The sequence below is a fragment of the Lycorma delicatula genome, chromosome 7 (genome assembly GCF_047948215.1).
Source record: "Lycorma delicatula isolate Av1 chromosome 7, ASM4794821v1, whole genome shotgun sequence".
In the NCBI taxonomy this organism is placed as follows: domain Eukaryota; kingdom Metazoa; phylum Arthropoda; class Insecta; order Hemiptera; family Fulgoridae; genus Lycorma; species Lycorma delicatula.
Window position 1 is genome coordinate 122,602,009 of NC_134461.1, and position 25,849 is coordinate 122,627,857.

The 25,849-nt window shown below is 31.8% G+C and overlaps 1 protein-coding gene across 4 annotated transcripts in view; it reads left to right on the top strand.

Moving 5' to 3' along the window:
- Positions 1 to 25,849, top strand: part of LOC142328414 (uncharacterized) — a 147,175-nt gene that overhangs the window by 102,875 nt on the left and 18,451 nt on the right. For all 4 annotated transcript variants that reach the window (XR_012757266.1, XM_075372129.1, XM_075372128.1 and 1 more), the window contains exons 2-3: positions 1,012 to 1,129; positions 2,136 to 2,253. Coding sequence is in view for 3 of the 4 variants with exons in the window: in XM_075372129.1 (XP_075228244.1) it covers positions 1,128 to 1,129; positions 2,136 to 2,253 (120 nt within the window). In the remaining variant the exon portion in view is untranslated. The remainder of the gene's footprint in view (positions 1 to 1,011; positions 1,130 to 2,135; positions 2,254 to 25,849) is intronic.

Here is a 25,849-nt window from a genome sequence, read left to right on the forward strand (position 1 = left end):
ACTAGAATCTTTTTCATTAATTAAATCATTAAAACAACTAAAATCTATCTTTACATTGTAACTTATTTTTCTGTTTACTGTTCGTACGATCTAAAAGCTCGGGTTGTAATTTAAAACAAGGTTATATTATCTTATCTTTTACTTGTTTAAACAAATAGTCTGCAAACGATCTTAAACTTATGTCGGTCTCAAAGTAATATTAACTTGTGGTGTTTATCCCTGACTATTCTGTAGGATTTTATACTTATTTATTTTATTATTGTTATTTGGTAAATCTATATTCCTGTCACCGGGTAAGATAAATTTTTTTTTTTAAGGCTGAGTAGTAATGATTACAATTAAAAAACAAAAATTATTTTGACAATCGATTCAATCTGTAAAGCGGTTGAGACAGAAAAAAATATGAAAAATAAACTGCAGTTTTTTAATTTTATTACCTAACTCATAAGATTTAAATTTTCTTCGATCTAAACTAAGGTTCTCCTCGTGAAACTGTTATATTCAGTTTCTATACCGAATGAATATAATTCTTTATCTTGATGGTGAGCTTCATTCAAATATTCATATTTCCAATAAAACAATTTTTTGAAGTTCTTTTGTTAGAATAAATAATTATAATAATAATAATTTCTTAGATTTTTTGAATCAAACAAATTGAATTTGGAATTTTCCTTAAGTTTTATCGAATTTGATTCCTTAATAAGGCTTTATTTTTATTCTACATATATTAATATGTGTGTACATTTGTAATTTTTTTTTTTATGAAAAACATTAAAATAAAAATAAAAATGTAATTTTTATTTTAAGTTTTATATAAACAATAAGTACAGCTTTTAATCACGTCTTTTTTTTCTCTTATAATTCGTTTGTCTATTAATAATTTATTTTATGATGATGTGATATAATTATGTTATGGTATTATTAAGTTCCAGTCAAAAAAAAAAAATTATTTATTGAATAATAATTAGTTTTCACGTTTTTGTAAGATCTTTCTTTATGTTATTTTTAAAGGAATCTGAGTGATAAAGTTTCACCACAGCTTAATCTTAACATGAAAACCAAAGAACTTGAAATAAATGATTTACACATTGTGAAGACAGAAGAAGAAATGGAATTTTATCCGGGTCATGTAAGTATTTATAATTATTGGATATTATAACAAACAGGGATTAGTCTCTCGTTAATTTCATTACTTTGTGTGTGTGTGTGTTGCTATTTCAGTATGTTCTGTTATAAAAAATTGATTTTAATTCCGACTTATTAAATTGTGTGTGAATGATAAATGGTTAATGTGTGATGGCAAAAGTTTTTTTTTTAAACTTCAGTAATGTTTGAAATATATTTTGAAATCTTTCAAATTGTTTGAAATATTTTAACTGATAGAGCTCTCATTTTAATAAGCTCTGAGTGATCAGTTGTTAATTGTATTCACTTGTCGTATTTAAATATTTATCAGGTTAGTAATTAAAACTTGACTCGATGCAGGTTAAACACAATCTGTAAAGCGGTTGAGACAGAAAAAAATATGAAAAATAAACTGCAGTTTTTTAATTTTATTACCTAACTCATAAGATTTAAATTTTCTTCGCTCTAAACTAAGGTTCTCCTCGTGAAACTGTTATATTCAGTTTCTATACCGAATGAATATAATTCTTTATCTTGATGGTGAGCTTCATTCAAATATTCATATTTCCAATAAAACAATTTTTTGAAGTTCTTTTGTTAGAATAAATAATTATAATAATAATAATTTCTTAGATTTTTTGAATCAAACAAATTGAATTTGGAATTTTCCTTAAGTTTTATCGAATTTGATTTCTTAATAAGGCTTTATTTTTATTCTACATATATTAATATGTGTGTACATTTGTAATTTTTTTTTTTATGAAAAACATTAAAATAAAAATAAAAATGTAATTTTTATTTTAAGTTTTATATAAACAATAAGTACAGCTTTTAATCACGTCTTTTTTTTTCTCTTATAATTCGTTTGTCTATTAATAATTTATTTTATGATGATATGATATAATTATGTTATGGTATTATTAAGTTCCAGTCAAAAAAAAAAAATTATTTATTGAATAATAATTAGTTTTCACGTTTTTGTAAGATCTTTCTTTATGTTATTTTTAAAGGAATCTGAGTGATAAAGTTTCACCACAGCTTAATCTTAACATGAAAACCAAAGAACTTGAAATAAATGATTTACACATTGTGAAGACAGAAGAAGAAATGGAATTTTATCCGGGTCATGTAAGTATTTATAATTATTGGATATTATAACAAACAGGGATTAGTCTCTCGTTAATTTCATTACTTTGTGTGTGTGTGTGTTGCTATTTCAGTATGTTCTGTTATAAAAAATTGATTTTAATTCCGACTTATTAAATTGTGTGTGAATGATAAATGGTTAATGTGTGATGGCAAAAGTTTTTTTTTTAAACATCAGTAATGTTTGAAATATATTTTGAAATCTTTCAAATTGTTTGAAATATTTTAACTGATAGAGCTCTCATTTAAATAAGCTCTGAGTGATCAGTTGTTAATTGTATTCACTTGTATTTAAATATTTATCAGGTTAGTAATTAAAACTTGACTCGATGCAGGTTAAACACAATTGTGACATAATTTTATTAATGAATTTTTTTTTGTCTTCAGTCATTTGACTGGTTTGATGCAGCTCTCCAAGATTCCCTATCTAGTGCTAGTCGTTTCATTTCAGTATACCCTCTACATCCTACATCCCTAACAATTTGTTTTACATATTCCAAACGTGGCCTGCCTACACAATTTTTCCCTTCTACCTGTCCTTCCAATATTAAAGCGACTATTCCAGGATGCCTTAGTATGTGGCCTATAAGTCTGTCTCTTATTTTAACTATATTTTTCCAAATGCTTCTTTCTTCATCTATTTGCCACAATACCTATTCATTTGTCACTTTATCCACCCATCTGATTTTTAACATTCTCCTATAGCACCACATTTCAAAAGCTTCTAATCTTTTCTTCTCAGATACTCCGATTGTCCAAGCTTCACTTCCATATAAAGCGACACTCCAAACATATACTTTCAAAAATAATTTCCTGACATTTAAATTAATTTTTGATGTTAACAAATTATATTTCTGACTGAAGGCTTGTTTCGCTTGTGCTATTCGGCATTTTATATCGCTCCTGCTTCGTCCATCTTTAGTAATTCTACTTCCCAAATAACAAAATTCTTCTACCTCCGTAATCTTTTCTCCTCCTATTTTCACATTCATTGGTCCATCTTTGTTATTTCTACTACATTTCATTACTTTGTTCTGTATTTGTTTATTTTCATGCGATAGTTCTTGCGTAGGACTTCATCTATGCCGTTCATTGTTTCTTCTAAATCCTTTTTACTCTTGGCTAGAATTACTATATCATCAGCAAACCGTAGCATCTTTATCTTTTCACCTTCTACTGTTACTCCGTATCTAAATTGTTCTTTAACATCATTAACTGCTAGTTCCATGTAAAGATTAAAAAAGTAACGGGGATAGGGAACATCCTTGTCGGACTCCCTTTCTTATTACGGCTTCTTTCTTATGTTCTTCGATTATTACTGTTGCTGTTCCTGTACATGTTAGCAATTGTTCTTCTATATCTGTATTTGAACCCTAATTTTTTGTTAAATGCTGATCATTTTATTCCAGTTTACGTTATCGAATGCCTTTTCTAGGTCTATAAACGCCAAGTATGTTGGTTTGTTTTTCTTTAATCTTTCTTCTACTATTAATCTGAGGCCTAAAATTGCTTCCATTGTCCCTATACTTTTCCTGAATCCAAATTGGTCTTCTCCTAACACTTCTTCCACTCTACTCTCAATTCTTCTGTATAGAATTAAAGTTAAAATTTTTGATGCATGACTAGTTAAACTAATTGTTCTGTATTCTTCACATTTATCTGCCCCTGCTTTCTTTGGTATCATGACTATAACACTTTTTTTGAAGTCTGACGGAACTTCCCCTTTTTCATAAATATTACACACCAGCTTGTATAATCTATCAATCGCTTCCTCACCTGCACTGCGCAGTAATTCTACAGGTATTCCGTCTATTCCAGGAGCCTTTCTGCCATTTAAATCTTTTAATGCTCTCTTAAATTCAGATCTCAGTATTGTTTCTCCCATTTCATCCTCCTTAACTTCCTCTTCTTCCTCTATGAAACCATTTTCTAATTCATTTCCTCCGTATAACTCTTCAATATATTCCACCCATCTATCGACTTTACCATTCGTATTATATATTGGTGTACCATCTTTGTTTAACACATTATTAGATTTTAATTTATGTACCCCAAAATTTTCCTTAACTTTCCTGTATGCTCTGTCTATTTTACCAATGTTCATTTCTCTTTCCACTTCTGAACACTTTTCTTTAATTCACTCTTCTTTCGCTAGTTTGCACTTCCTGTTTACAGTATTTCTTAATTGTCTATAGTTCCTTTTACTTTCTTTATCACTACATCAGCTGCAATATATCGTCTGAAACCCAAGGTTTTCTACCAGTTCTCTTTGTTTTGCCTAAGTTCGCTTCTGCTGATTTAATAATTTCCTTTTTAACATTCTACCTTATCTTTTTTACTCAGATCTCTTGCGATGTCCTCCTCAAAAATCTTCTCTTTCTCAAGCTTCTCTAAATTCCACCGATTCATCTGACACCTTTTCTTCAGGTTTTTAAATCCCAATTTACATTTCATTATCACCAAAATTATGGTCGCTATCAATGTCTGCTCCAGGGTAAGTTTTGCAGTCGACTAGTTGATTTCTAAATCTTTGCTTAACCGTGATATAATCTATCTTATACCTTGCATATCGCCTGGCTTTTTCCACGTGTATATTCTTCTACTATTAATAATAAGATTCTTTTTATTTTTATGAAATACAACTTCAAAATTGTCATCAAATAAAGCACTCGATATTCACGAATGAAACTCTTTTTTTCACTACAGTAAAGATGAAATTAATACTGATCTAGTTCATATGTCAGTTTTTCTAGTCGATCTCTAGTCATCCATTAGTATTTGAGTTTTTATTTTCATTGATTTGAACAATCGCAATAATAATGTGAAAACGGTTCAGCATTATTAAAAAAAATCATTTTATTGTATCGACCCAAAATTATCCAAAAATAGAGGTTTGAAAACTGTAAAAAATTTGAATAGCAATTCTAAATAAATATAAAGCAATGAATAAATAATTTATATGTTTTTATATAGACATACACAGGGCCGCCCCTTGCTTTTGCGGGGCCCGGGACAAATCTGAAATTGCAGGGCCCTTTCTAAAAATAAACTAAGTTTCAGTAAAAATAATAAGTAAAACAATTAACTTTTCAAAAATGTATTTAAATAAAATTGCGGATATTATAAAACAAAAAGTGTAAAAAACTTTTCTTAAAATTGGATCTTTGTTTTTATTTATTTTTATCTTAATTTTTTTTCAATGAACCTTTCGTTCGTACTATTTTATGAAATATTAATTTTTCAGCAAAATCTTTTATAAAATCATAGCGATTTAATTTTTACCGTATTTCGTGCTCAATAGATAAAAGCGTCAGGTTTGTTAGTCGTTCTTGTCACATTATTGTCCGTAAATAATTTTTAATCGATTTTAATTTAGAAAAATTTCGTTCTGCTGATGCTGTTTAAATCGGAATCGTTAACGATATTCTTAAACTAACGGCCGGATTTGGAAAAAAAATCGTGAATATTTCTCATATTCAAGCACCGTATTGGTGTTTCACTTTCAACATTAGTACAGACCGAACAAAAAATGTTAATTTCTTCGTATAAATCGGTTCCATTTGCATCACGATTTTTATCTGCCTTAATTTTAAAAATAAATCCACGCAAAACTTTTTAAGTCTGTCGTCTTTCATTGTTAATAATAGTGAAATATTATAAAGAAAACCGAAAATATTAATATGATTTTCAATTTGTTCAAATCTCACTCGTAATGAAGATGACTTGATCTGTTATTGTCAAGAAATAATTTACGTAGAAGTTTCTTTCGTCCGCTCCTGCTCCTTTGTAATCAAATAAACGTCTACGTTTTCTTATTCTTACGGTTTTTTATTCGTTTGAAATATTAATTTTTTAATAAATATTATTTGCTTTCATTTTATATTTAAAAAACCATTCTCCAAATTCTTTAAAAAAATCTATCGACCCTTTTAAAAGATCAGTTACTAAACTTAAATCGCAATTACGTCTTTGTACAGTTCACTGTCAATAGTAATTCACACCAAATAACTGTAAATAAAACAAATTCAAAATTAATTGCGTGCTCAAGTAAGGAATCTGTTTTACTTTTCATAGTGGAATCCTCTGTCACGTCATATATATATATATATATATATATATATATATATATACACACACACACACACACACACACACACACACAAACATAAATATTCATTATATGTATAATTTTTCCAAATATCACGTCACCTAGCGGATCCACTTTTGCAAAAATATTTCGTTTTATGTAGGCATGTCGATATTTCGCCTAATCTAGGTCTTATTTTCTTAGGAAATTTGTTAACGATTAAAAAATAATATTTCAAAAAAAGAAAATTGAAAAATCATATTTCAGCACAAAAAAAAATGCTATAAATAAATTACCGGCAAAGCTGGTTTACAGTTTCAATAGTAGTACCCCCTCTAACCGCAAGGAGCGTTAGTGTAGCGCTGACATGCAACTGTTGTAATCGTCTGATATGTTGTGACGTCAAAGGTGAGCGGAAGAAATAAATAAAAAAAAATTACAATGAAATTGTAAACCGTACGGTTAGAGTCTCGCAGATATCGTTTTCTTCTTCGACCCACTGGGTCGGTCTACCGGTGAACTCGACTTCCCAAATCGGCCGATTTGAAAGCAGAGAGTTCTAGCGTTCAAGTCATAGCAAAGTCGATAATGTTTACACGGATTTGAATACTAGATCGCGTGGATACCGGTGTTCTTTGGCGGTCGGGTTTCAATTAACCGCGCATCTCAGGAACGGTCGAACTGAGACTGTACGAGACTACAGTCCGTTTACAATCGTACATATCATCCTCTGAACGGTAATTTCCGGAGGCTAAACAGGAAAAGAAAGAAATATCTCATTTCTTCCGCTTAAAAAACCAAAATTTAAGAAATCGATACCGATATCAAAAAAGGTAAGACACTGCATTTCTATTATCAAAATCCGTTTAAAAATACACGTTAAATATAAATAATCTATAAAAATAAGAATGTAAATGTTCGTTTGTTCAAAATCATAAATTTCCGAAAGTTCTTCACCGATCGCTTTGAAATTTTGACGCAACGTTACGTTCGAATACGCGCGTGTTCTTATATACCTAATATGCGACACCTGTGACAGGTAAAAACAGCGCTATCTGTAGGACGTAAAAGCAAAACACGCTGTACTAAATTTTTTACGATTCCGTTTCAATTGTTTCGATATATATGTCCAGTATAGACTAAAAAAAAACCACTGAACCGAAAAAAAACACTTCGGGGGATGATATGTACGAGTGTAAATGAAGTGTAGTCTTATTATACACTTTCAGGTCGACCGTTCCTGAGATATGTGGTTAATTGAAAAAAAAAGACTTTACTAAGACTTGAACCCTGGAACTCACGATTTCCAAATCGACCAGATTTTTTTCTCCTTTCACGATTTCCAAATCAACCAGATTTGAGAAGAAGCGTTTACCACTATACCGACCCTATTACTAGTAAATCTAGTACTACGCACTCATATATGCGTATATATATTCTCGCTCTATGCCTTTACCTCTTTCATATATATTATTAATAAATTTAATGGATGTTTTTAATTTATAATTATATTAATAAATATATAATTAATAATATTAAAATTTAGTAAATTAACTATAAGTAAATTATTCGGAATTGTAAATGTAAAAAAATAAGTTTTATTCTTTTGAATATTTCGAATAGCGTATAAAATATATTCTTTATCTAACGCGTTGCGTGTACTATGCCGATATATATACAGGGTTATCGTAAAAGAACGGTGCGGTTTTGAACGCGGTTTAAATTAAAACAGAATTACTTACGGTTTATGTTTTTTATTTTTCAAATTTGTCGTCTCAAACATTTTTTTACATAATTAATAAATTTCAATATGTACGCCCTTAGTCGCTCGACAAATGTCCAAACGATACTCGCCTTTTCTCCAAACATCAGTTAACGTTTCTTCGTTAACGGTTGTCATCGCTTCGTTAATCCTGTTTTTAAGCGGTTTAGGTCGCGAATTTTTTGCGTATAAACAACGCTTTTGATGTACCCCTACAAGAAAAAACCGCAAGGTGTCAGGTCTGGACTCCTTGGAGGCCAAAGTACGGGTCCTTGCCGGTCTATTCATCGATCTCCAAATTTTTCGTTCAAAGCGTCCGCGACCGATGTATTGAAGTGCGGGGGAGCACCGACTTGTTGGAAATGAAGTCGATGAATGTTTTCGAGTTCGTCCGGCTGAGGAAAGCGATAATCGGTTAACACGTCAAGATACGCGACTCCATTAATTATTTTTTCAGCAAAGAAGAAAGGCCCTATACACGACTTTTCATCGCGCCACACCAAACATTAACTTTAGGCGAATCGCGTGTGGGTTTTCAGAGCCCCGTATTCGTGAATCGTGTCTGTTAACGCACCCGTTCGCGTGGAATGTAGCTTCGTCTGTAAAAATGTTTCGTTTTCACTTATTCTGTTCGACATTTCAACAGCAAAATTGTAACGTTTTACACCATCATCGGATTTCAATGCCTGCAGTATCTGGATTTTATAAGCGTGTAATTTCAGTTTTTTACGTAAAACGTTGTGAACCGTTGATTTTGGAATACCTAATTCGACGCTTCGACGGGGATGGACTTCCCAGCACTTCTAATCGCCGATCGTCTAATTAGTTCAACCGTTTCGTCCGGTACACTTGCCGGTTGATTTCTGTTTAACCGATCCGGTTTCTTCGAATCGTTTGAACCGGCGCGTTATGTTATTTTTATGTGGCTGATCTCTTCCGAATTCACGTCGAAACGCACGTTGAACTAAAATTACGGATTTTAATTCGGCCATCAATAAAACACACTTTGCTTTGTCTTTATCCGAGAACATAGTAACTCGCTAAACTCACCGCAACAACAATTTAAGAACTGACTTTGCGGTTACAACTGCTGATAAACAAACTTTAGAAATTTACCTACAATCTTCTGTAGGTACTATAGGCGGTACTGTAGGTACTATACAAAGAACGCACCGTTCTTTGTATAATAATTTGTGGAAGTATAATTATTGCATTCTTTTTAGAATGTACAATATTCATTGTACAGTGCTGGTCTTGGATAGTTCTCTTAAAATGCAAGAGATGGCGTTAATTAACGTGACATTATTTGAGTAGAGTTAAAAATTATTAAGCAAGTATTTATTTAATTAAAATGTGTTATTAATGCTAAAAATAAATATTTTAGCGATTCAAACTAATTTTTAATCGTTAAAAAGTATTTCATCTCTAAATTACCTAAAACCAACAATTTCAAAAAAAAAACTTATATTAAACTATTTTAAAAGTACACGATCACACATCAGCGCCATCTGTTGTATTTTGTAAGAACTAACATATTTATAACATATGTAGTTCTATCGTCTCGTGATAATTTTGGTTACGAGTCGGCTCTTTTTTTCCCGTAGAAAGTCTATCCCAAAATCTCCCTACAACGCGCCTAAAAAAATTTTCATTTCAAAATCTTTCTTAGTTTGCAGTGACAAGAACGTAAGAAGAATTTTTAACAGAAATTTTCCGTAGTTTTGGTTTGGCGTTACGTATAATTCGTGATATGTCGTCTTCAATTTCAATAATGAGAAATGCAGCACCGTACGAATTATTTATTATTTGCACGGTTAAATAAATAATTTTTCATTTTTCGATAACATTTCCGATTAACCGTTATCTGTTAGATCGAGAGTTTACGTGATGCATGCCAAAGTTATCCTTCAATCGCCTAACAAATACCCCGTTCAAATCTTGAAAATCTGACGATTATTTAGAGAGATATCATAAAAGCATCCCGTTGCACCTCCCACTGGACAAACTGGCGGCCATTCGTAGGTGGTGAAAATCAGTTTCCAATTTTGTAGGACCAGGTAAACTTCATAGAACCCAGCGGACTGGTCTAGTGGTGAACGCGTCTTTCCAAATCAGCTTATTTCGAAGTCGAGTGTTTCAGCGTTCAAGTCCTAGTAAAGTCAGATATTTTCACACGGATTTGAATACTAGATCGTAGGTGTTCTTTGGCGGTCGGGTTTCAATTAACCGCACATCTCAGGAACGGTCGACCTGAGACTGTAGAAGACTACACTCCATTTACAATCGTACATATCATCCTTTGAAATAATATCTGAAAGGTTAATTACCGTAGGCTAAACAGGAAAAAGAGAAGGTAAACTTCCAAGGCCAACATTTTTTAAGTATCTATAATTTAAGCTCTTAAAAACTGAATTTCTTCGATTAGTTACAGCTAAAAATTCAAAAACGGTTAAACGAAGCCGTTTTTTGTAAAGCCAAAATTTACTGTAAAAATAACTTTTTTGCTATTAGATGGATTTTAGAAGAAAGCTACCTATTGTAATGGGTATCATGATTCGACTTCCGGAAAATTTCGATATATCTTCGCGTTTCATAACCTCCAGACCCCAAAACCACCGTCAGGTTAAAAGTTGATATATATTTCAATTTTTTGTGGACGTAACTGCCGTAATTTTGAGCCGATCACTTTCAAATTGATAAATAAAATATACCGACCCAAACTCTCGGTCGAGTTCGTTAATGGGAAAAATCGGACCGTGGGAGTGGAAATTGGGGGCTTTTTCAAAAAAACAAAATATCACGGTAACTTTCTTGACTACAGAGTCGTTGATCCTTGATCCTTGCATATCGGGTAATTTCTGTCCAAAAGAGCCCAGTCCGATCTTGTCCAGTATTTACTAGTAGAGTTCAAACTAGATCGGTCCAGCCAATCCAGATCGGGCAGTAGAAATCCAGCACAAACTTGTTACTGTATTATATTTATTTAGTAATTCTTGTTTCCACGGTTACGCAACAATAAGTAAAAATAAAATTCTATAATAATCAAATAATATAAAATTAGATTTTACAAAATAGCCAATTTGGTAACTACCCCTAGTAATTACCTCTTAAGTAAGGGATGAATAAAATACCGAATTTATCGTTAACAGTTATTAATAAAAAGAAGGATTAACACAGTTTAATTTAATTTCATTAGATTATAATATAAAATTATTTATCTAGGAAAACAAATATCTTTTTAGAAACACCTTAAATAAATAATTATATAATACAATTTACATATCGGTCTTACGTAAAAGTTATAAAAATTCCTCAAATAAAAGTTTTTTAAATATTAGGCATAGAGAATTTAGATTGTCAAAATGTCTCTGCTACAAAACGGTCTAATTTTTACTTCCTTGTACGAAGTGAAGGAAGTATTGTAATCGCGAAAAATGTCGGTTTTCAGATTTCAACGGAAATATCCATTTTCATCATCCCCGATCTCATTTTGACTAGTTTCGGCGTGACTTCTGTACGTCTCGTATAACTCAAAAACGATTAGCCGTAGGATGTCGAAATTTTGAGTTTAGAACAGTTGTAACATCTAATTGTGGACCTCTCGTTTTGATTGCAATCAAGCGGACAAAAAATGTACAAAACAGCCCGAAAACCAATTTTTGTTTGGATTTTTGAGGTTTCTTAACTGCAATAATAAGTCCTCATCGAGAGCTTGCCAACGATATATCTTTCATAAGCGGTATTTATTTTCATCGGTTTCATAGTTATACCTCAATAAAATTTTAATTAATGAAATATTTGGATCTTACAAAGGGAAGGCACATCGGTTCAAAACTGATTTCATATACATATTTAGTTATTTATTCAAATATATTGATTTATTAATAATTATTAACCTCTGATTATAATAATAATAATTTTACAATAAATAATAATAATTCAATAATAACAAATATAAATATGTATGTATATATATATACATATATATATATATATATATATATATATATATATATATATATATGAAAAAAATCGGAAGTTATTAATGAAGTAAGATTTATGTAATTTTCATTTTAAAAAAAATATGTATATGTAATATAATAGGCGTACAAAGAAGTCATGTGGTGTCCAGATCAGATATTTCCTGTATGACACAAGTACATCAGGGAGGCTTCATGGAGAAAATCTGAAGTTTTTAATCGAAAGAGTACCATAACTTAGAGGAATACAAAAAGACTATTTTCAAGTTAAAAAAAAAAAAAATTAATTAAATCTGAACGGGTGGTGGGTGGGTTTCGAAGTAAGTAATACGGGTTTTATTCTTTACCTTCTGTTCACTAAGGATCACGTTTCAAAAATTTTGATTTCTTTTGCTTTCCCAAATGTCACATTTCTTCGGTCCATCTATTCAGGTTTATACCTTCTTTTTTCTTTTTCACTGGAAACGTAGATTTTCAAATGAATTTTCTAAATTTATCTCTGTCTTTACACAGATCATTATAATGTTTATTATTTTTAGATCTGTTTATTTTTCTTTAAACCGAGTGGTGTTTGAGGCTCGTTTATGTAGAGATTAAATAGGGTTTAGTCAAGCATCGATTACAGTGGCAACTCGTACTTAAAATTACTGGGGGTGCTGCTCCAGAAAACCCTTTTCTGGACCTTTTCAAGGCCGTGGTCAAATTTTTATGAAAATTAAAATAACCGACAAAAATGAATCGAATTCGGTTTAACCGAATAAATAATGAAATATCAATACGGATAATATTTTTCAGTATTATTAGATAATAACTTAATAAAATGTCGGTTTAAAAACACTATAATCCAACGGTGGTTAATTTAAATTTCTATTACACAGAAACAATACGTAATTATTTTTTACTAATTACCTTCTCTTTTGCCCTTCCAGCGTATTTTTGGACGGTTGTGGTGATCAAAGAGTTCTTGCTTTACACACCATCTTCTGATCGCTACTGAAAAACAACTAAACCGCTTTCGTATTTCTTCCGCCGACTAAACTAGAAAAGGGATCGAACGAGGAACGTTCCACACACGCGCGGAGTAAAAACAAAACTACCTTCTACCGGCACGCAAGGGTCAGAACTGCGGGAGCGGCAGTGCTTTCTCTCCCTCAAAGCATCGTTCAGCGTTCTTTACGCGCATGCGAAGAATAGCCGAACAGCACGCCGTTGTAACTGTGAAGCTCACAGTTCCATATAAACATTTTTGTATGTTTTCATACACGCGCAGTTTGTTTACTTGAATTCTATAAGCTAACCGAATAAGATATACATGAAAGATTGATGATTTGTGACATCGAAGTAACTTAACTAGGAAGATTTCCTTCAATTTTAAAGCGATTCAATATAATTGTGTCAAGAATGCGTAACTCTTGAAAAGATTTAAATAAAACCTCTTTCTGCAATTCTAAATTATTTTATCAGAGCAAAGGTATTTTACTTTTCGCTGAAAAATAATAAAATAACAAACTGTAGTAAATCGTAAAGATACCGCAATAGATTTAGACAGATCTTAGAACTAATAATATGATTCGACACCCCCCCAAATTTATTTTGTATATAATCGTATACCGCAAAAAAGTTGACAACACAGTTGTAGGATTTTCCCGTCACGCGGAATTTTTTTTGCATGGCTTACGCACACAACTTAATTTAAAATATTTATAATTTTATTTAAATATAATATTTTTTGTTTATTTAATTCGATGATTCTAACTAGAGTGCGTGCGCATGCAGTATATTATTCGCGAGTGTGTGGTGGTTCTAGCGGTCACTTTAGATAATTTTTATACTTTAAACATAATTCATTTATTTAATTCTACCGCTCTCACTTTCTGTGTGTCTCTCTCTCTCTCTATATATATATATATATATATATATATATATATATATAGTGATTCAGGAGAAAGGAAAAATAACATAAAAAAACTGATTCTAGAACTTGAAATAAGGAAAAATGTTCATACAAAATTAATTTAGTGGCTTCTAAATCAGCCGGTCTTAGGTTTAATCCCTGATAAGGGTTCGATATTTTTTCGCCGATCTTTTTAAATATATTACCTTAATAAAATATATTTTGCTTATCGGTGAGCCGCGGCTCAACCGACCGATATTATTATTTTTACCTTAGGCTTGTCACCCGTTGACGAGCAGAACGATACCGGTCCTGACAATCTTTGCTTGCCGGTGAAAGATAAGAACCCGTGGCTCAGACGCGCGTCGGCGACACGCTACGATTTAAGATTCCATTTATCTTAATCGCGTGCAATGCACGGCTAAGCGGCGGCTTTTATCTTTCGGTAGTTACCCGGTATCAAACGCCTTGACCGGGCGCTACACCGAAAACATCCTGCTTGTCACCCGAAGGTTCAATAAGCCCAGTGTCTCAACCGGTGCTCAACCACCCGTTGGCGTGCCACGGTTTCACAGCACAAACAACCCGTCGTCAAGCCCTGGGAACATAGTATACGTCTTCTGCTTTATGAATTTTATTTCAGTTACATGTTTTGAACTGTTGCTATGAAACAGTATTTATTTATAATAATTTTATTGTTACTTAAATTTTATATACTTTAAATTTTTATTTATGGTTTTTGAATTTTTTTTTTCACTAACTATTTTGTGTGTGTGTGTGTGTATATATATATATATATATATATATATATACAGTGTTTCTAAAATGGTGGGCTGGCTATACTTTTTCGAATTCTACTTGTAAAACTAAACAAAAAATATCCTTAGCAAAAATGGCGATTTCCCCTTCGTTCTCTCCATGTCCGCCATTTTGTTATTTTTATATAAAAATTTATATCTCAAGTTCGGATTGAGGAATCACAATAATATTTGGTAATAAAGTTTTAAAATTACCGAAAATTCAGGACTCAAATACCTTCGAAAATTACAAAATGGCGGTCATGTTTGTTTTTTAATCCGTTATATCTCCGTATATATTACTTTTAATAAAATTTATTCTTTGCTAAAATATTAAGCCTTTTATTTTGAACAGAATGCCATTCTATTTTTTAAAATCGGTTTACAAATAGTCGAGTTATTGGAGAAAATTGATGTAATTTTGTGTCCGTTTTACTTTAAATGCCCTCCACTTTACTTTAAATTCTTTATATATATATATATATATATATATATATATATATATATATATATTTATTGTTAATTCTAGTACGTATCATATTAAGTAATAATTAAAAAATAAAACAACTACCTGTGATAATCTTTGTTATTGTAGAACATTAGGTGTAATTAAACGGTTAACAATTGTTAAAAGTTATCGTGCGTGTTTGAACCCCACTCTTTAAGCCGCTCGTCACGTTTAAGAATAAATTGTCAAAAACATCAGATATTGAATCTGAAGCGGTGACTTTCACGTAATCTTACATGTCACCGTCAAATCCGTTCTGAGATACCGTCCTAAAATTATTTTTTATATTTTAGCGCGTTTAATTTACGAGCGGTGTTAAAAAATATTTTTTATTTTCTACTTTTCAGTCTCGATAAGTTTATACTTTGCGGCTTCGCTAGCGCACAGGTTTGAGCGTATTTAGCGAAAGATCTGATCTGTACGTTTTACGTCGGGTGAGTGCGATCAAAATATAGGGCTAAACGAATTAATTTCTGGATAACCAATATCCGGTCGATCAAGAGCGTACCCGATAAGTTAAACGGTTAGCGGTCGACCTGCCGATACTTACGCCGTTTGAATCGTAAAAATCGGATCGGCGGTTGCCTAGATATTACGGCGGCACCCCGTCGCACCCCCTCTCCTATTTCCGAACGGCGCCCCGGGGGCGCTTGAAAATACTATCGTCTGCTGGGAGCGGATGGGGTTTTGTCGAGGGGGGTTGAAAAATTTTTCAGAGCGCTAGGACCGAGCGTTTTCGAGATATTTGCGTTTTTCTTCCAAAAATTCGGATCCTATTAAAAAGTACTAAATTTTTCCCAATATAGATATATATAAAATATATATATATTATGTACATGTATATATATATATATATATATATATATATATATATATATATATATAATAATAATAATAATAATAATAAAAACAACTGTAAAAATTAAAAAATACACTGGAAATATATTAAATATCTTTTTAAAAGAAAAAGATAGTTGAATTTATTCCACAAAATAATATTAAAAAAGAAAAAAGGTATTTAAGTAAAGAAGGAAACATAGTTACGAGGTATTTAAATATTAAATCAACTTTGAGAGAGATTTAATTTTTAAATGGATTATGACGTTGTAGAAATAGCAGGTATTTAAACATTAAATGTCCTCACCTGTCTTACATCGATAACAAAAGATTTAAACGCGGTTATTTAAAATTTAAAGAGCTCTCTAATTCGATTAATCGAAAAATTCGATTTTCATAGATATGTAATTTTTAAATAGATTATGACGTTGTAAAAATAGCAGGTATTTAAAAATTAAAAGTCCTCACCTGTTTTACATCTATAAGAAAATATTTAAATGCAATTATTTAAAATTTAAAGAATTCTTTAATACGATTAAACAAAAAGTCTACTTTCAAATAATTTTAATTTTTAAATGTATTTTTAATAGGGACGATTACGTATGTGTATACAGGGTGTTTCTAACATACTGGGCTGGCAATACTTTTTCGGATTCTACTTGTAAAACTAAACGATAAATATCCCAAACGAATAAACCATAGAGCTTAATTTTAAATGTATTTTTAATAGGGACGATTACGTATGTGTATACAGAGTGTTTCTAAAATTCTGGGCTGGCAATACTTTTTCGGATTCTACTTGTAAAACTAAACGATAAATATCCCAAACGAATAAACCATAGAGCATCGGCAAGTCGAGCGCTAACCGTTTAACTCAGCGGGTACGCTCTTGATCGACCAGATCTTGGTCGTCCGGAAATTAATTCGTTTAGCCCTGTGTTTTGATCGCACTCACCTGACGTAATAAGTACAGATCCGATCTTTCGCTAAACACGCTGAAATCTGTCCGCTAGCGATTACCGGTCCACAGGGCCTAGCTGCGGAGGGCGTGCCACAGGCACGCCTCTGCAGCTATTATATTCGCTAAATTGGGGCGACGGAAGCAAAGAAGACATATAATCGCCGAATCCTTCGTAAAAAAAAAATATGTAAATATATTACAATTCGAAAAAAGCGTGTGCGCGCGCACGCACACAGCAGCAGATCAATCTTACAGTTCCTGTACAAGATCGAGAGAGTTACATACAGAGTGATATTTAAGTATGGGAACAGCTTTATACTGCATACCTGAAAAGTCTTTGGAAGGAGAAAGAAATGGAGTTCACCAAAGTTAAAAAAATCTGCATTACGGTGGGTTTTTAATTTTTTCCGCCGTATTCAATCAAACTTAATTTTTTAAATAGAAAGGTTGACGTACGATACGTGATTTCGGTTTAAAGTTTTACTAGAAAAACAGTGGTGAACGCCGTTTTTCTGTTAACGCCTTCGTTATAGAGTTTTAAGCGTTGAAATTTGGAACGATGGAAAAATCGTGTCAGTTATAAAACGCGATGCGCGATCAATTTTATTGCGTTTTCCAATCATAATGCAGACAATAGCGATGCTGTAATATCGGTAATAATAAAATAACGTATAATTAACGACGAAACAACAAATTACATCGACTTATATCATTTTCTAAATAAAAATTAAGTTCCACTGCCAATATCGGCTGATGATATTTGGAAAATGAAACAGATCGGCTGGAAATACTTTATTAAAAAATCTAATGTGGACACCACATGACTTCCTTGTACGCCCATTAAATTACATATACACATTTTTTTTTTTTATATGAAAAGTACATCAAATTTCATTTTATTAAAAATTTTTTCTTTTGAAGTCTGTTTCGAACCTAGGTGCCTTCCCCTTGTAAGATCCAAATATTTCATTAATTAAAATTTTATTCGGCTATAACTCTGGAACCGATCAAAAATAAGTATTTTTGACTTTTTCTTAATCGCATTAAGCCCTCGTCGAGAGTTTTTCAACGATATATCATAAGCGGTACTCATTTTCATCGGTTGCAGAGTTATAGCACAATAAAATTTTAATTAATGAAATATTTGGATCTTACAAGAGGAAGAAGGGATATCGGTTCGAATCAGACTTCATCCCCTTTTCAATTTAAAAATATTGATTTATTAATAATCATTAACCTCTGATTGTAAAAAAATAACAATAAATAATAACAATAAATAATAACAATAAAATAAATTTAAAAAAAAACAATGAAAAAATATGAGAAGTTATAATAAAACAAAATTTTATGTACTTTTAAAAATGTAAATATGTAATTTAATAGGAAATCCCACTGGAAAATTTCCTATTCCCTTAGCGGGAGTTTGAAATTCCGCAGGGGCGTCAACTTGGTTAATATTTTCGTCTTAAATATTATTTATAATAATTAATTTAAAGGTTGGTACCGCTGGTGAGCAGCTGTTGGTTCAAATTAAATAAATAAATAATTTTAAAGTGAAAAAAAAGTCCACTGAGATTCGAACTGCGTTACGACGGGACGCGGCGGAATGTGAATTAAATTTTTTTCTTTATAATTATTATAGTCCCACCGTTAGTATGCGAATCCGTGTGATTATTTTTTTTTGGATATTTTTAAAGGAAAAGATTTTCCCTAAACATCCTCTACAGGGATGGAACTGATTATCGAGGCTTGCAACGAGATATGTCGAGTTATTAAAAACATAGGAGTTCGAGTTGAAGAAGTTGCTAGACGTGACGGTTTAAATTATAATCGTTTAAATTCAGTGTAAGTGATGATTTTAAATTCCTTATTTATACGCGTTTAAAAAGTCATAACCTTGAAAATATTGTCGGTAAAGATTGCTGTTTACCGTTAAAAAATTACTTTATATGAAATACTTTGGTCCTGCAATTCTGCTGGGGCGAATTTTTCTCGCGCTAGTATCTCGAGAACGGTAGCCGCTAGACGCGTGGGACTAGGATCGATCTGGGCAATGGCAAAGTTCCTTTCGGGTTAAGAATTTTAAAATGGCGTTAAAAATGCCCTAGGGCGCGGCCGTTTTCGAGGTACGCCCTTTTTTTATTTAACAAAAGATATGTCCGAACGATCCCGTTTCTTATGTATAATATAAAAAAATAACATCAGCTGTCAATAGCTAGCTATCACAACTACAAATTTTTTTAATCATCCGCTTTCTCTGAAAGTAATGATGACTGATCGATGCAGATCGTCGTTATAAATTTACAGCGTTAACCGAATAGCTGTTAGATTATGAAAACCAACAATAATTTTAAAGGTCGAATCGTAAATAATTATGATCGTTGCGTATATTAAATAACGATCAACGATGTACACACATATCGCTGAAAGTAATGATGACCTACATCGTCATCATAAATTTAAAATTAATCGTTCTGTTTGCGGTTAAAACATGTTTTATTATGAATTTTTCAGTGGATCGACTGTTTCGACATGTGAACACATATTCGTTATTGAAAGTAGCCCTACTTTAATGTATTCGAAAAAACCCGTGAAAAGAGAAGTGAAGTCAATTTCTTCAGCAGTCAAGTTCAGCAGTCAATTTCTTTGTTGTAATTTTCTGGGCCTCAAACCCGTGTTTTATTACGTATTTTTCGGCAAATCCAGTCTTTCAGCGGGAAAATTTTACTACAAACACGGGATAATCGTGGAAAAAACACGTTTATATTGGTTCTAGGGGTGAAAGGTTAAAGCGACTATTGAAGGTAATCGTTATACGTACGCTACTTGTAATATAATATATTAACTCGAAACGATTGCGATCCTACACAATTCTTCACTTCGGCCGTGCGGTGTGAAGCACACTTTTTTTTTGTTACAAATAACAATTTTTAGGCGAGAATTAAGGGAAAAAATTTTTTTTTACCTACGCTCGCTGACATCGACAAATTTAACAATAATGTTTTCATTATTTAAATAATAAATAATTGTCAGAATTACTGAATTTATTATTTAATTACTCAAAACATTACTGTGTTAACTAGGCAACGTTAGGGAGCGAAGCGAGCGTAGGTTAAGTTTGATTAAATTATATTTAAAAAATAAATAACTATTAATGGATATATAGAGTGAATTCCTAATATGTTCAAACTTGATTAGCGAGGAAAAATTTTTTTTTTCAATTTAAAATTATTTTTATGCCCAAAATCAAGGAAATACAGGTGGTTCAGGAGGATAGGGCATACTTTGACAACTCATTCTAGAGGCTAAAAATAAGAAAAAAGTTCATATAAACATAGGTCCGAAACGCTCAGTTAGCGAGTTATACAGGATGAAATATTTCGCCCGAGTTTCAGTTCCTCCCCGGGTAAATTATGGCTTTCTGAAATTCTGGGAAGGTTAATTAAGGGGCAAATTCAATTGTTTCTTATGGTTTTTGAGCTGGGAAATCAAAAAAAAATAGGTCCCAGAACTGTATCTCCCTTAGTTTCTAAGATATCCCGTGTAAAACGTCAAAAATAGGATCAAAAAACACATTTTTTACGTTTGACGTCCAAATGTTTTGGAGCCCAAATCTAATAATAAAGAAATTTTTGACGTGAAATCTCTCAACTACACAACTGTTAGCTTTGAAGTTCCGTATTTTAAAAAAGAAGCGGTCCAATGCAAACCTTTCCAACGCTTTGGCCATACCAAAAATCTACGTAATCGCCCGCACCGTTCTGTAAAATGCGGTACAGATTGTGGAACAACAGTCTGTTCTAAGGCACCAGGTTCCAGCTTCCTGCATCAGCTGCGGCGAGTTACAAAGGGTGTAAAATCTATCAATAGTATAAAACTAAGGTCTATTCTATCAAACCCGCCCTATCTTCCACAATTGTAACTAATAACAATTAATTAAACTAATTAATTATTAATTATACTAATGTCAATAATAACAATTTGAGTGCTAAAAGAGAGACGATCGTGTAACGAACTCTAGTAACAATGGCTTTCATAATTATAATAGTAGTAACATTAGTGTAACATAATAATGAATATAATAATAGGCTGAATATTTCTGGTACTACATACGCTGAAAAAGTTAAAATGAGTTGTCGCTATGATCAACAAACTATTGATAACCAAAATTTTCACGGGCCGATGAATGTCCTGGACCGTATGTCGCAAAGATTTGAGTGAACGCTTGAAAATATGAACTGGACTATTCATGAATCGTCTTGAGAAAAAACGATCTACTGTCTCAGACTAGAAATCTGGAATGATAACGGGTTGTCTGATAAAAAACTAGAATCAAAAGCTGTTTTAAATATTAAGATAGACGTAATGCTTATATCTGAAACAAGGTTTACTGACAGACATTGTGTCAAGTTTCATGGCAATACAATATATATATTTTTATTTGTATATATATATTTTATGTTAACTGTTCGATCTCCCACTCTATTTAATAAATTGACCAGTAAATGACGTTTTCAAGAGTTTTTATAGAAAATACAAGGTTGGACGTGTCTTTAAAATCACCCGCCCATGCGGATAATGCAGTACACGAATCGACCAAATTTATTCAGTCAGCGGCATGGGCCCTCAATCCCAATTTGGATTCTGCTCACTCCCCTCAGCTCTCTTTTTTCCGGAATGTGGTCTAACCAAATTTAACTGACGTAGGTGGATGCCCACCATTCTACTCCCCAGCCCCCTTCCACGCAGTGGTGATCCTCACTAACTCAGAAATCGCATTCGATTATGTTATTCGTGTCTAACAGGTCCGTTACGTACCTCGCCCTTGGTTTTAGTCCACTTGATGCGCACGAAGATCACGTGCTCAACATTATCGAGGGTGCCTCAATAAAAGTACAAATCATACTCGCTGCACTACAGGTTCGACCTGAAGCAGTCATGCCTGGCAGGAAATGAGTAAGGAAATAGTCTACATTGCAGCTGTTTCACACTGGCATCAGATGACATTATTAGGACATAAGATGAATACCAAAGTATTTTGTAGAATTTGATTGCGGTAGCTGAATGTCATCGATTATAACAAGTGGACATTTGTTCAGAGAGTGAAACTAAAATGTGTACTTGAATTTTTGTCAGACTTTATTTGCCACAACTTCCCCCGTGCTTCAATGTTGTTTAACTATTCTTGAAGGTGCTGTGACATTGTGTCTGGTGATGCTTTAACTATTTTCATGCAGTAAAAACAAAGTACATAAGTAAAGGCGGCTATTACAGTGTTGGGAGAAACCGGCATATTTGGAAGCGTATGAATATTACACTTCCTTGAGCGATCCATATATTTGTGGAAAATAGTGGAGACAATTCAGTCTGGATTTTAACCTTGAAATATCTATTACTTAAAAAAGAACTGAAAATGTTAAAATACTGAAAAGGTAGATGTTGATTAATTTTAAAAAGGCCAGTGTGCTACACCTAATCTGAAGACTTGACAGATATAATAAAAACTGGTAGAGCAGACGTTCTTTGTCTGAAGCTATCTGAATATTAGAAAGAACACTATGAATCTGTTCGATGGTACTATGAAATGTTTGAAAGCCAAACTTGTAGTCAGATGTTGGTTTGTTTTGTTGAAAAAAGGTTTTAATCTTCTATGTAGATATTTATTGAAAACTTTTTAAAGTACAGGTAGCATACTAATCGGCTGATATGATGTTATAAAACAAATTATTAACCTCTGATTGTAAAAACGTTTTACAACAAATAATTCAATAATAATAAAAAATTATAGAAGAAAATCAGAAGTATTAGTAAAATAAAATTTTATGTACTTTTGAGTTTATTTCAAAAATGTTTACAAAGGTTAATAATTATTAATAAATCACTATATTTAAATTAAAAAAAGCTAAAAATAATATATATGTATGTAAAGTTGGACTCAGACCGATGAGTCCATGATTACGGATCCGATACCTTCTCGCTTCACATAACTACTTCAACAACATGAAACAAAATTAATATATAAACCTATATAAAATGCTTATATGTATCATTTATATTTATGTGTACTGCTATTTTAAACAAAAGTGGCTGTCAAGGTCTTTTGGCATTTCGTTGCAGTGATTCATAAAAATACTCGTTTATGTCTGATGTTTGTTTTTAATAATTATTGACTTCGGATTCACTGAAAAATTTATGCGATTCAAATCAGTGATTCTCGATAACTAACTGATTTTGATAAGTTAGTTATCTCTATAACTAACTGATTTACGTGATTTGAATCATTATAATGATTCGTTTCTCCCAACTCTAGTTTTTTGCTGACCACTTTCGACTCGTCCGGTCTTCCCGAGTCATTTTTTAATTTAGACGATGTCAAAAAAAAAAGGACAACTAATTTCTTGTAAAATATTTTAAGTACATTTTTATAGGAAAAAAATAATAAATTTGGCGGTGTGTCGTTTCAAAAGTATGCATTTTTAAATTAATACCATCTCCGATTGTCATGGTCAAAAATGTATAAGTAATTGAAAATGATTACTGGCTGTTTAATTTATTAACGAAAATGTTTTTTGAATTTTTACATATAATTACTGCGTTTTTGTGTTGCATTACTTTTATGTTAAACAAAAACATTATTATTATTCAGTATTATAATGAGATATCGTATGTATTGAAGTATACAATTGCATTTGTTGGCAGTATTGAACAATCATTAATACTGTGAATGTTTGTCTAAGACCTTTGTGTGGGAGGGGTTATATTATAATATAAGTATTATTTATTTGGTGGTGTTCACTTTTGTTTTTCTGACCAAGTAAGTAATTTTATACCATTCTAACGTAAATTAATAGAATTTAAGTAGATTTTTTTTTATGATGAATTTGTCATTACTAATGCTGTACGGTTAGTTGCTCTACAATGTAATCATTTCTTAAAACATTACTGTGTTAATTAGTCTAAGTTAGCGAGCGTAGGTTAATTCGTTAAATTATAGTTATAATATAATGGTTATATCGGGCGATATTGACAATAATCCAAAGGTTTGCTGTTTATAGTTATAGATATATAAATTAACCTAAGCTCGCTAATCTCGACCAATTAACATAAATGTTTTGATTTAAATAATAAATAATTGCAATAATTACTGAATTTATAATTTACGTACTCAAAACATTTAACAGTAATGACATATACGATAAAAAAACATTGGGTTGGATAACATTGCATAAGTTCCATGATTATCTTTCTATTTATTGAAAATAATAATACTTATTTTCTTATTCATATTCTACGATACTAATAAATAAGAACAGTGGATAGTTGACAGTTTTGCAATAGACTCTTGAAGTTTTCAATTAGGTTATAATTACAATAGGACCTCGATTGTTCGTTACCCGTTAATTCATCTCGTTCAATAATTCGTCATCCTTCTGGAAAAATTTGTGATTTTTATTTTAGAGGTACAATACTGATACACAAAAGTAAATTAAATTTTTAATTACTAATAAAAAGTACCCCATCTGTTAGGCCTACAGTATAAAAATTCACTTAATTGCGACTGATGTTTTTATATGAGCCTATTGTACATTATGTATAAATTATAGTAATCATGTGAGAAAAGAACTGATAAAATTACTTTACATATCTTTCATCCATATAAACATTTTCATTTGGGCACTATTGTTTAATCAGTTTTTTTCATATTTCTTACACAGTGTAGTATTTTATTATCAAAAGAACTGTAATTACATCATTTCCTTTTCGTTTCTAAAATTCATTGCATTATGTGAGTCAGTTGTCTAGCAAATGTGGAAGTTATAAAAGTTTGAGATTCTTGAACACCTGTATGAGAGTGAAAGTACCGTTAAACTATCACAGGAGTTTGCAATCCCTCATACATCAGTAAATAATATTAAAAAAAATGCAGATAAAATAGAGCAATTGATGAGTAAACTGGAAGTTACTGATGGTGATGTAACAACCAGAAAGAGAATGAAAACAACAGAAAATGCTGAACGTGACAAGCCAGTGTACATTTGGTTTGCACAGCATCGTTGTCAAGGTCTACCTTTAAGTGGCTCATTAATTATTGAGGCAGTTCTTCAAATGAATGAACTATTAAATGACGATCCAGATTTTAAAGCCAGCCAGGGTTTGGCTAAATAGTTTTAAACTAAGGCAAGGAATTCGCCAGCTTGCAATTGAGGGTGAAAAATTAAGCGCTGATAGTCAGGTTGTAGTAGACTATTGTGAAAGTTTAGTTCAAAAAATAAAAGTCATAATTTAAGTCATGCGCAGGTGTATAACTGTAACAAAATGGGATTGTCCTGGAAGGCGGTTCCTTAGAAAACCTTAGCATCTTCTTCCGGGAGCTCTGAGGCTGGATACAAAGTAAGGAAAGAACGCATCTCCAATCATGTATATTCTATCGCAAGTGGTCATAGACTTCCTCTAGCTGTTATTGGCAAGTCAAAAACCCGAGAGTTTTTAAACATATAAATCGTGACTTATTACCGGTGAAATATTTTTCACAATGAAGTGCTTGAATGACAAGAAATTTTTAGCCAGTGGTTTTACGATGTTTTGCGCCTGAATTCCAGCAACATCTTAGAGAAAATAATCTACCAGAAAAGGCAGAATGCAAAATTTAGGTCTTAAATCAGCAAATTTTGAAAAACCAATTTTTAAATTATGTTTTTCTTTGAAGGCTGTGTATACAATTCTTTTTCGTTACATAAGATGAGCTTTTTTG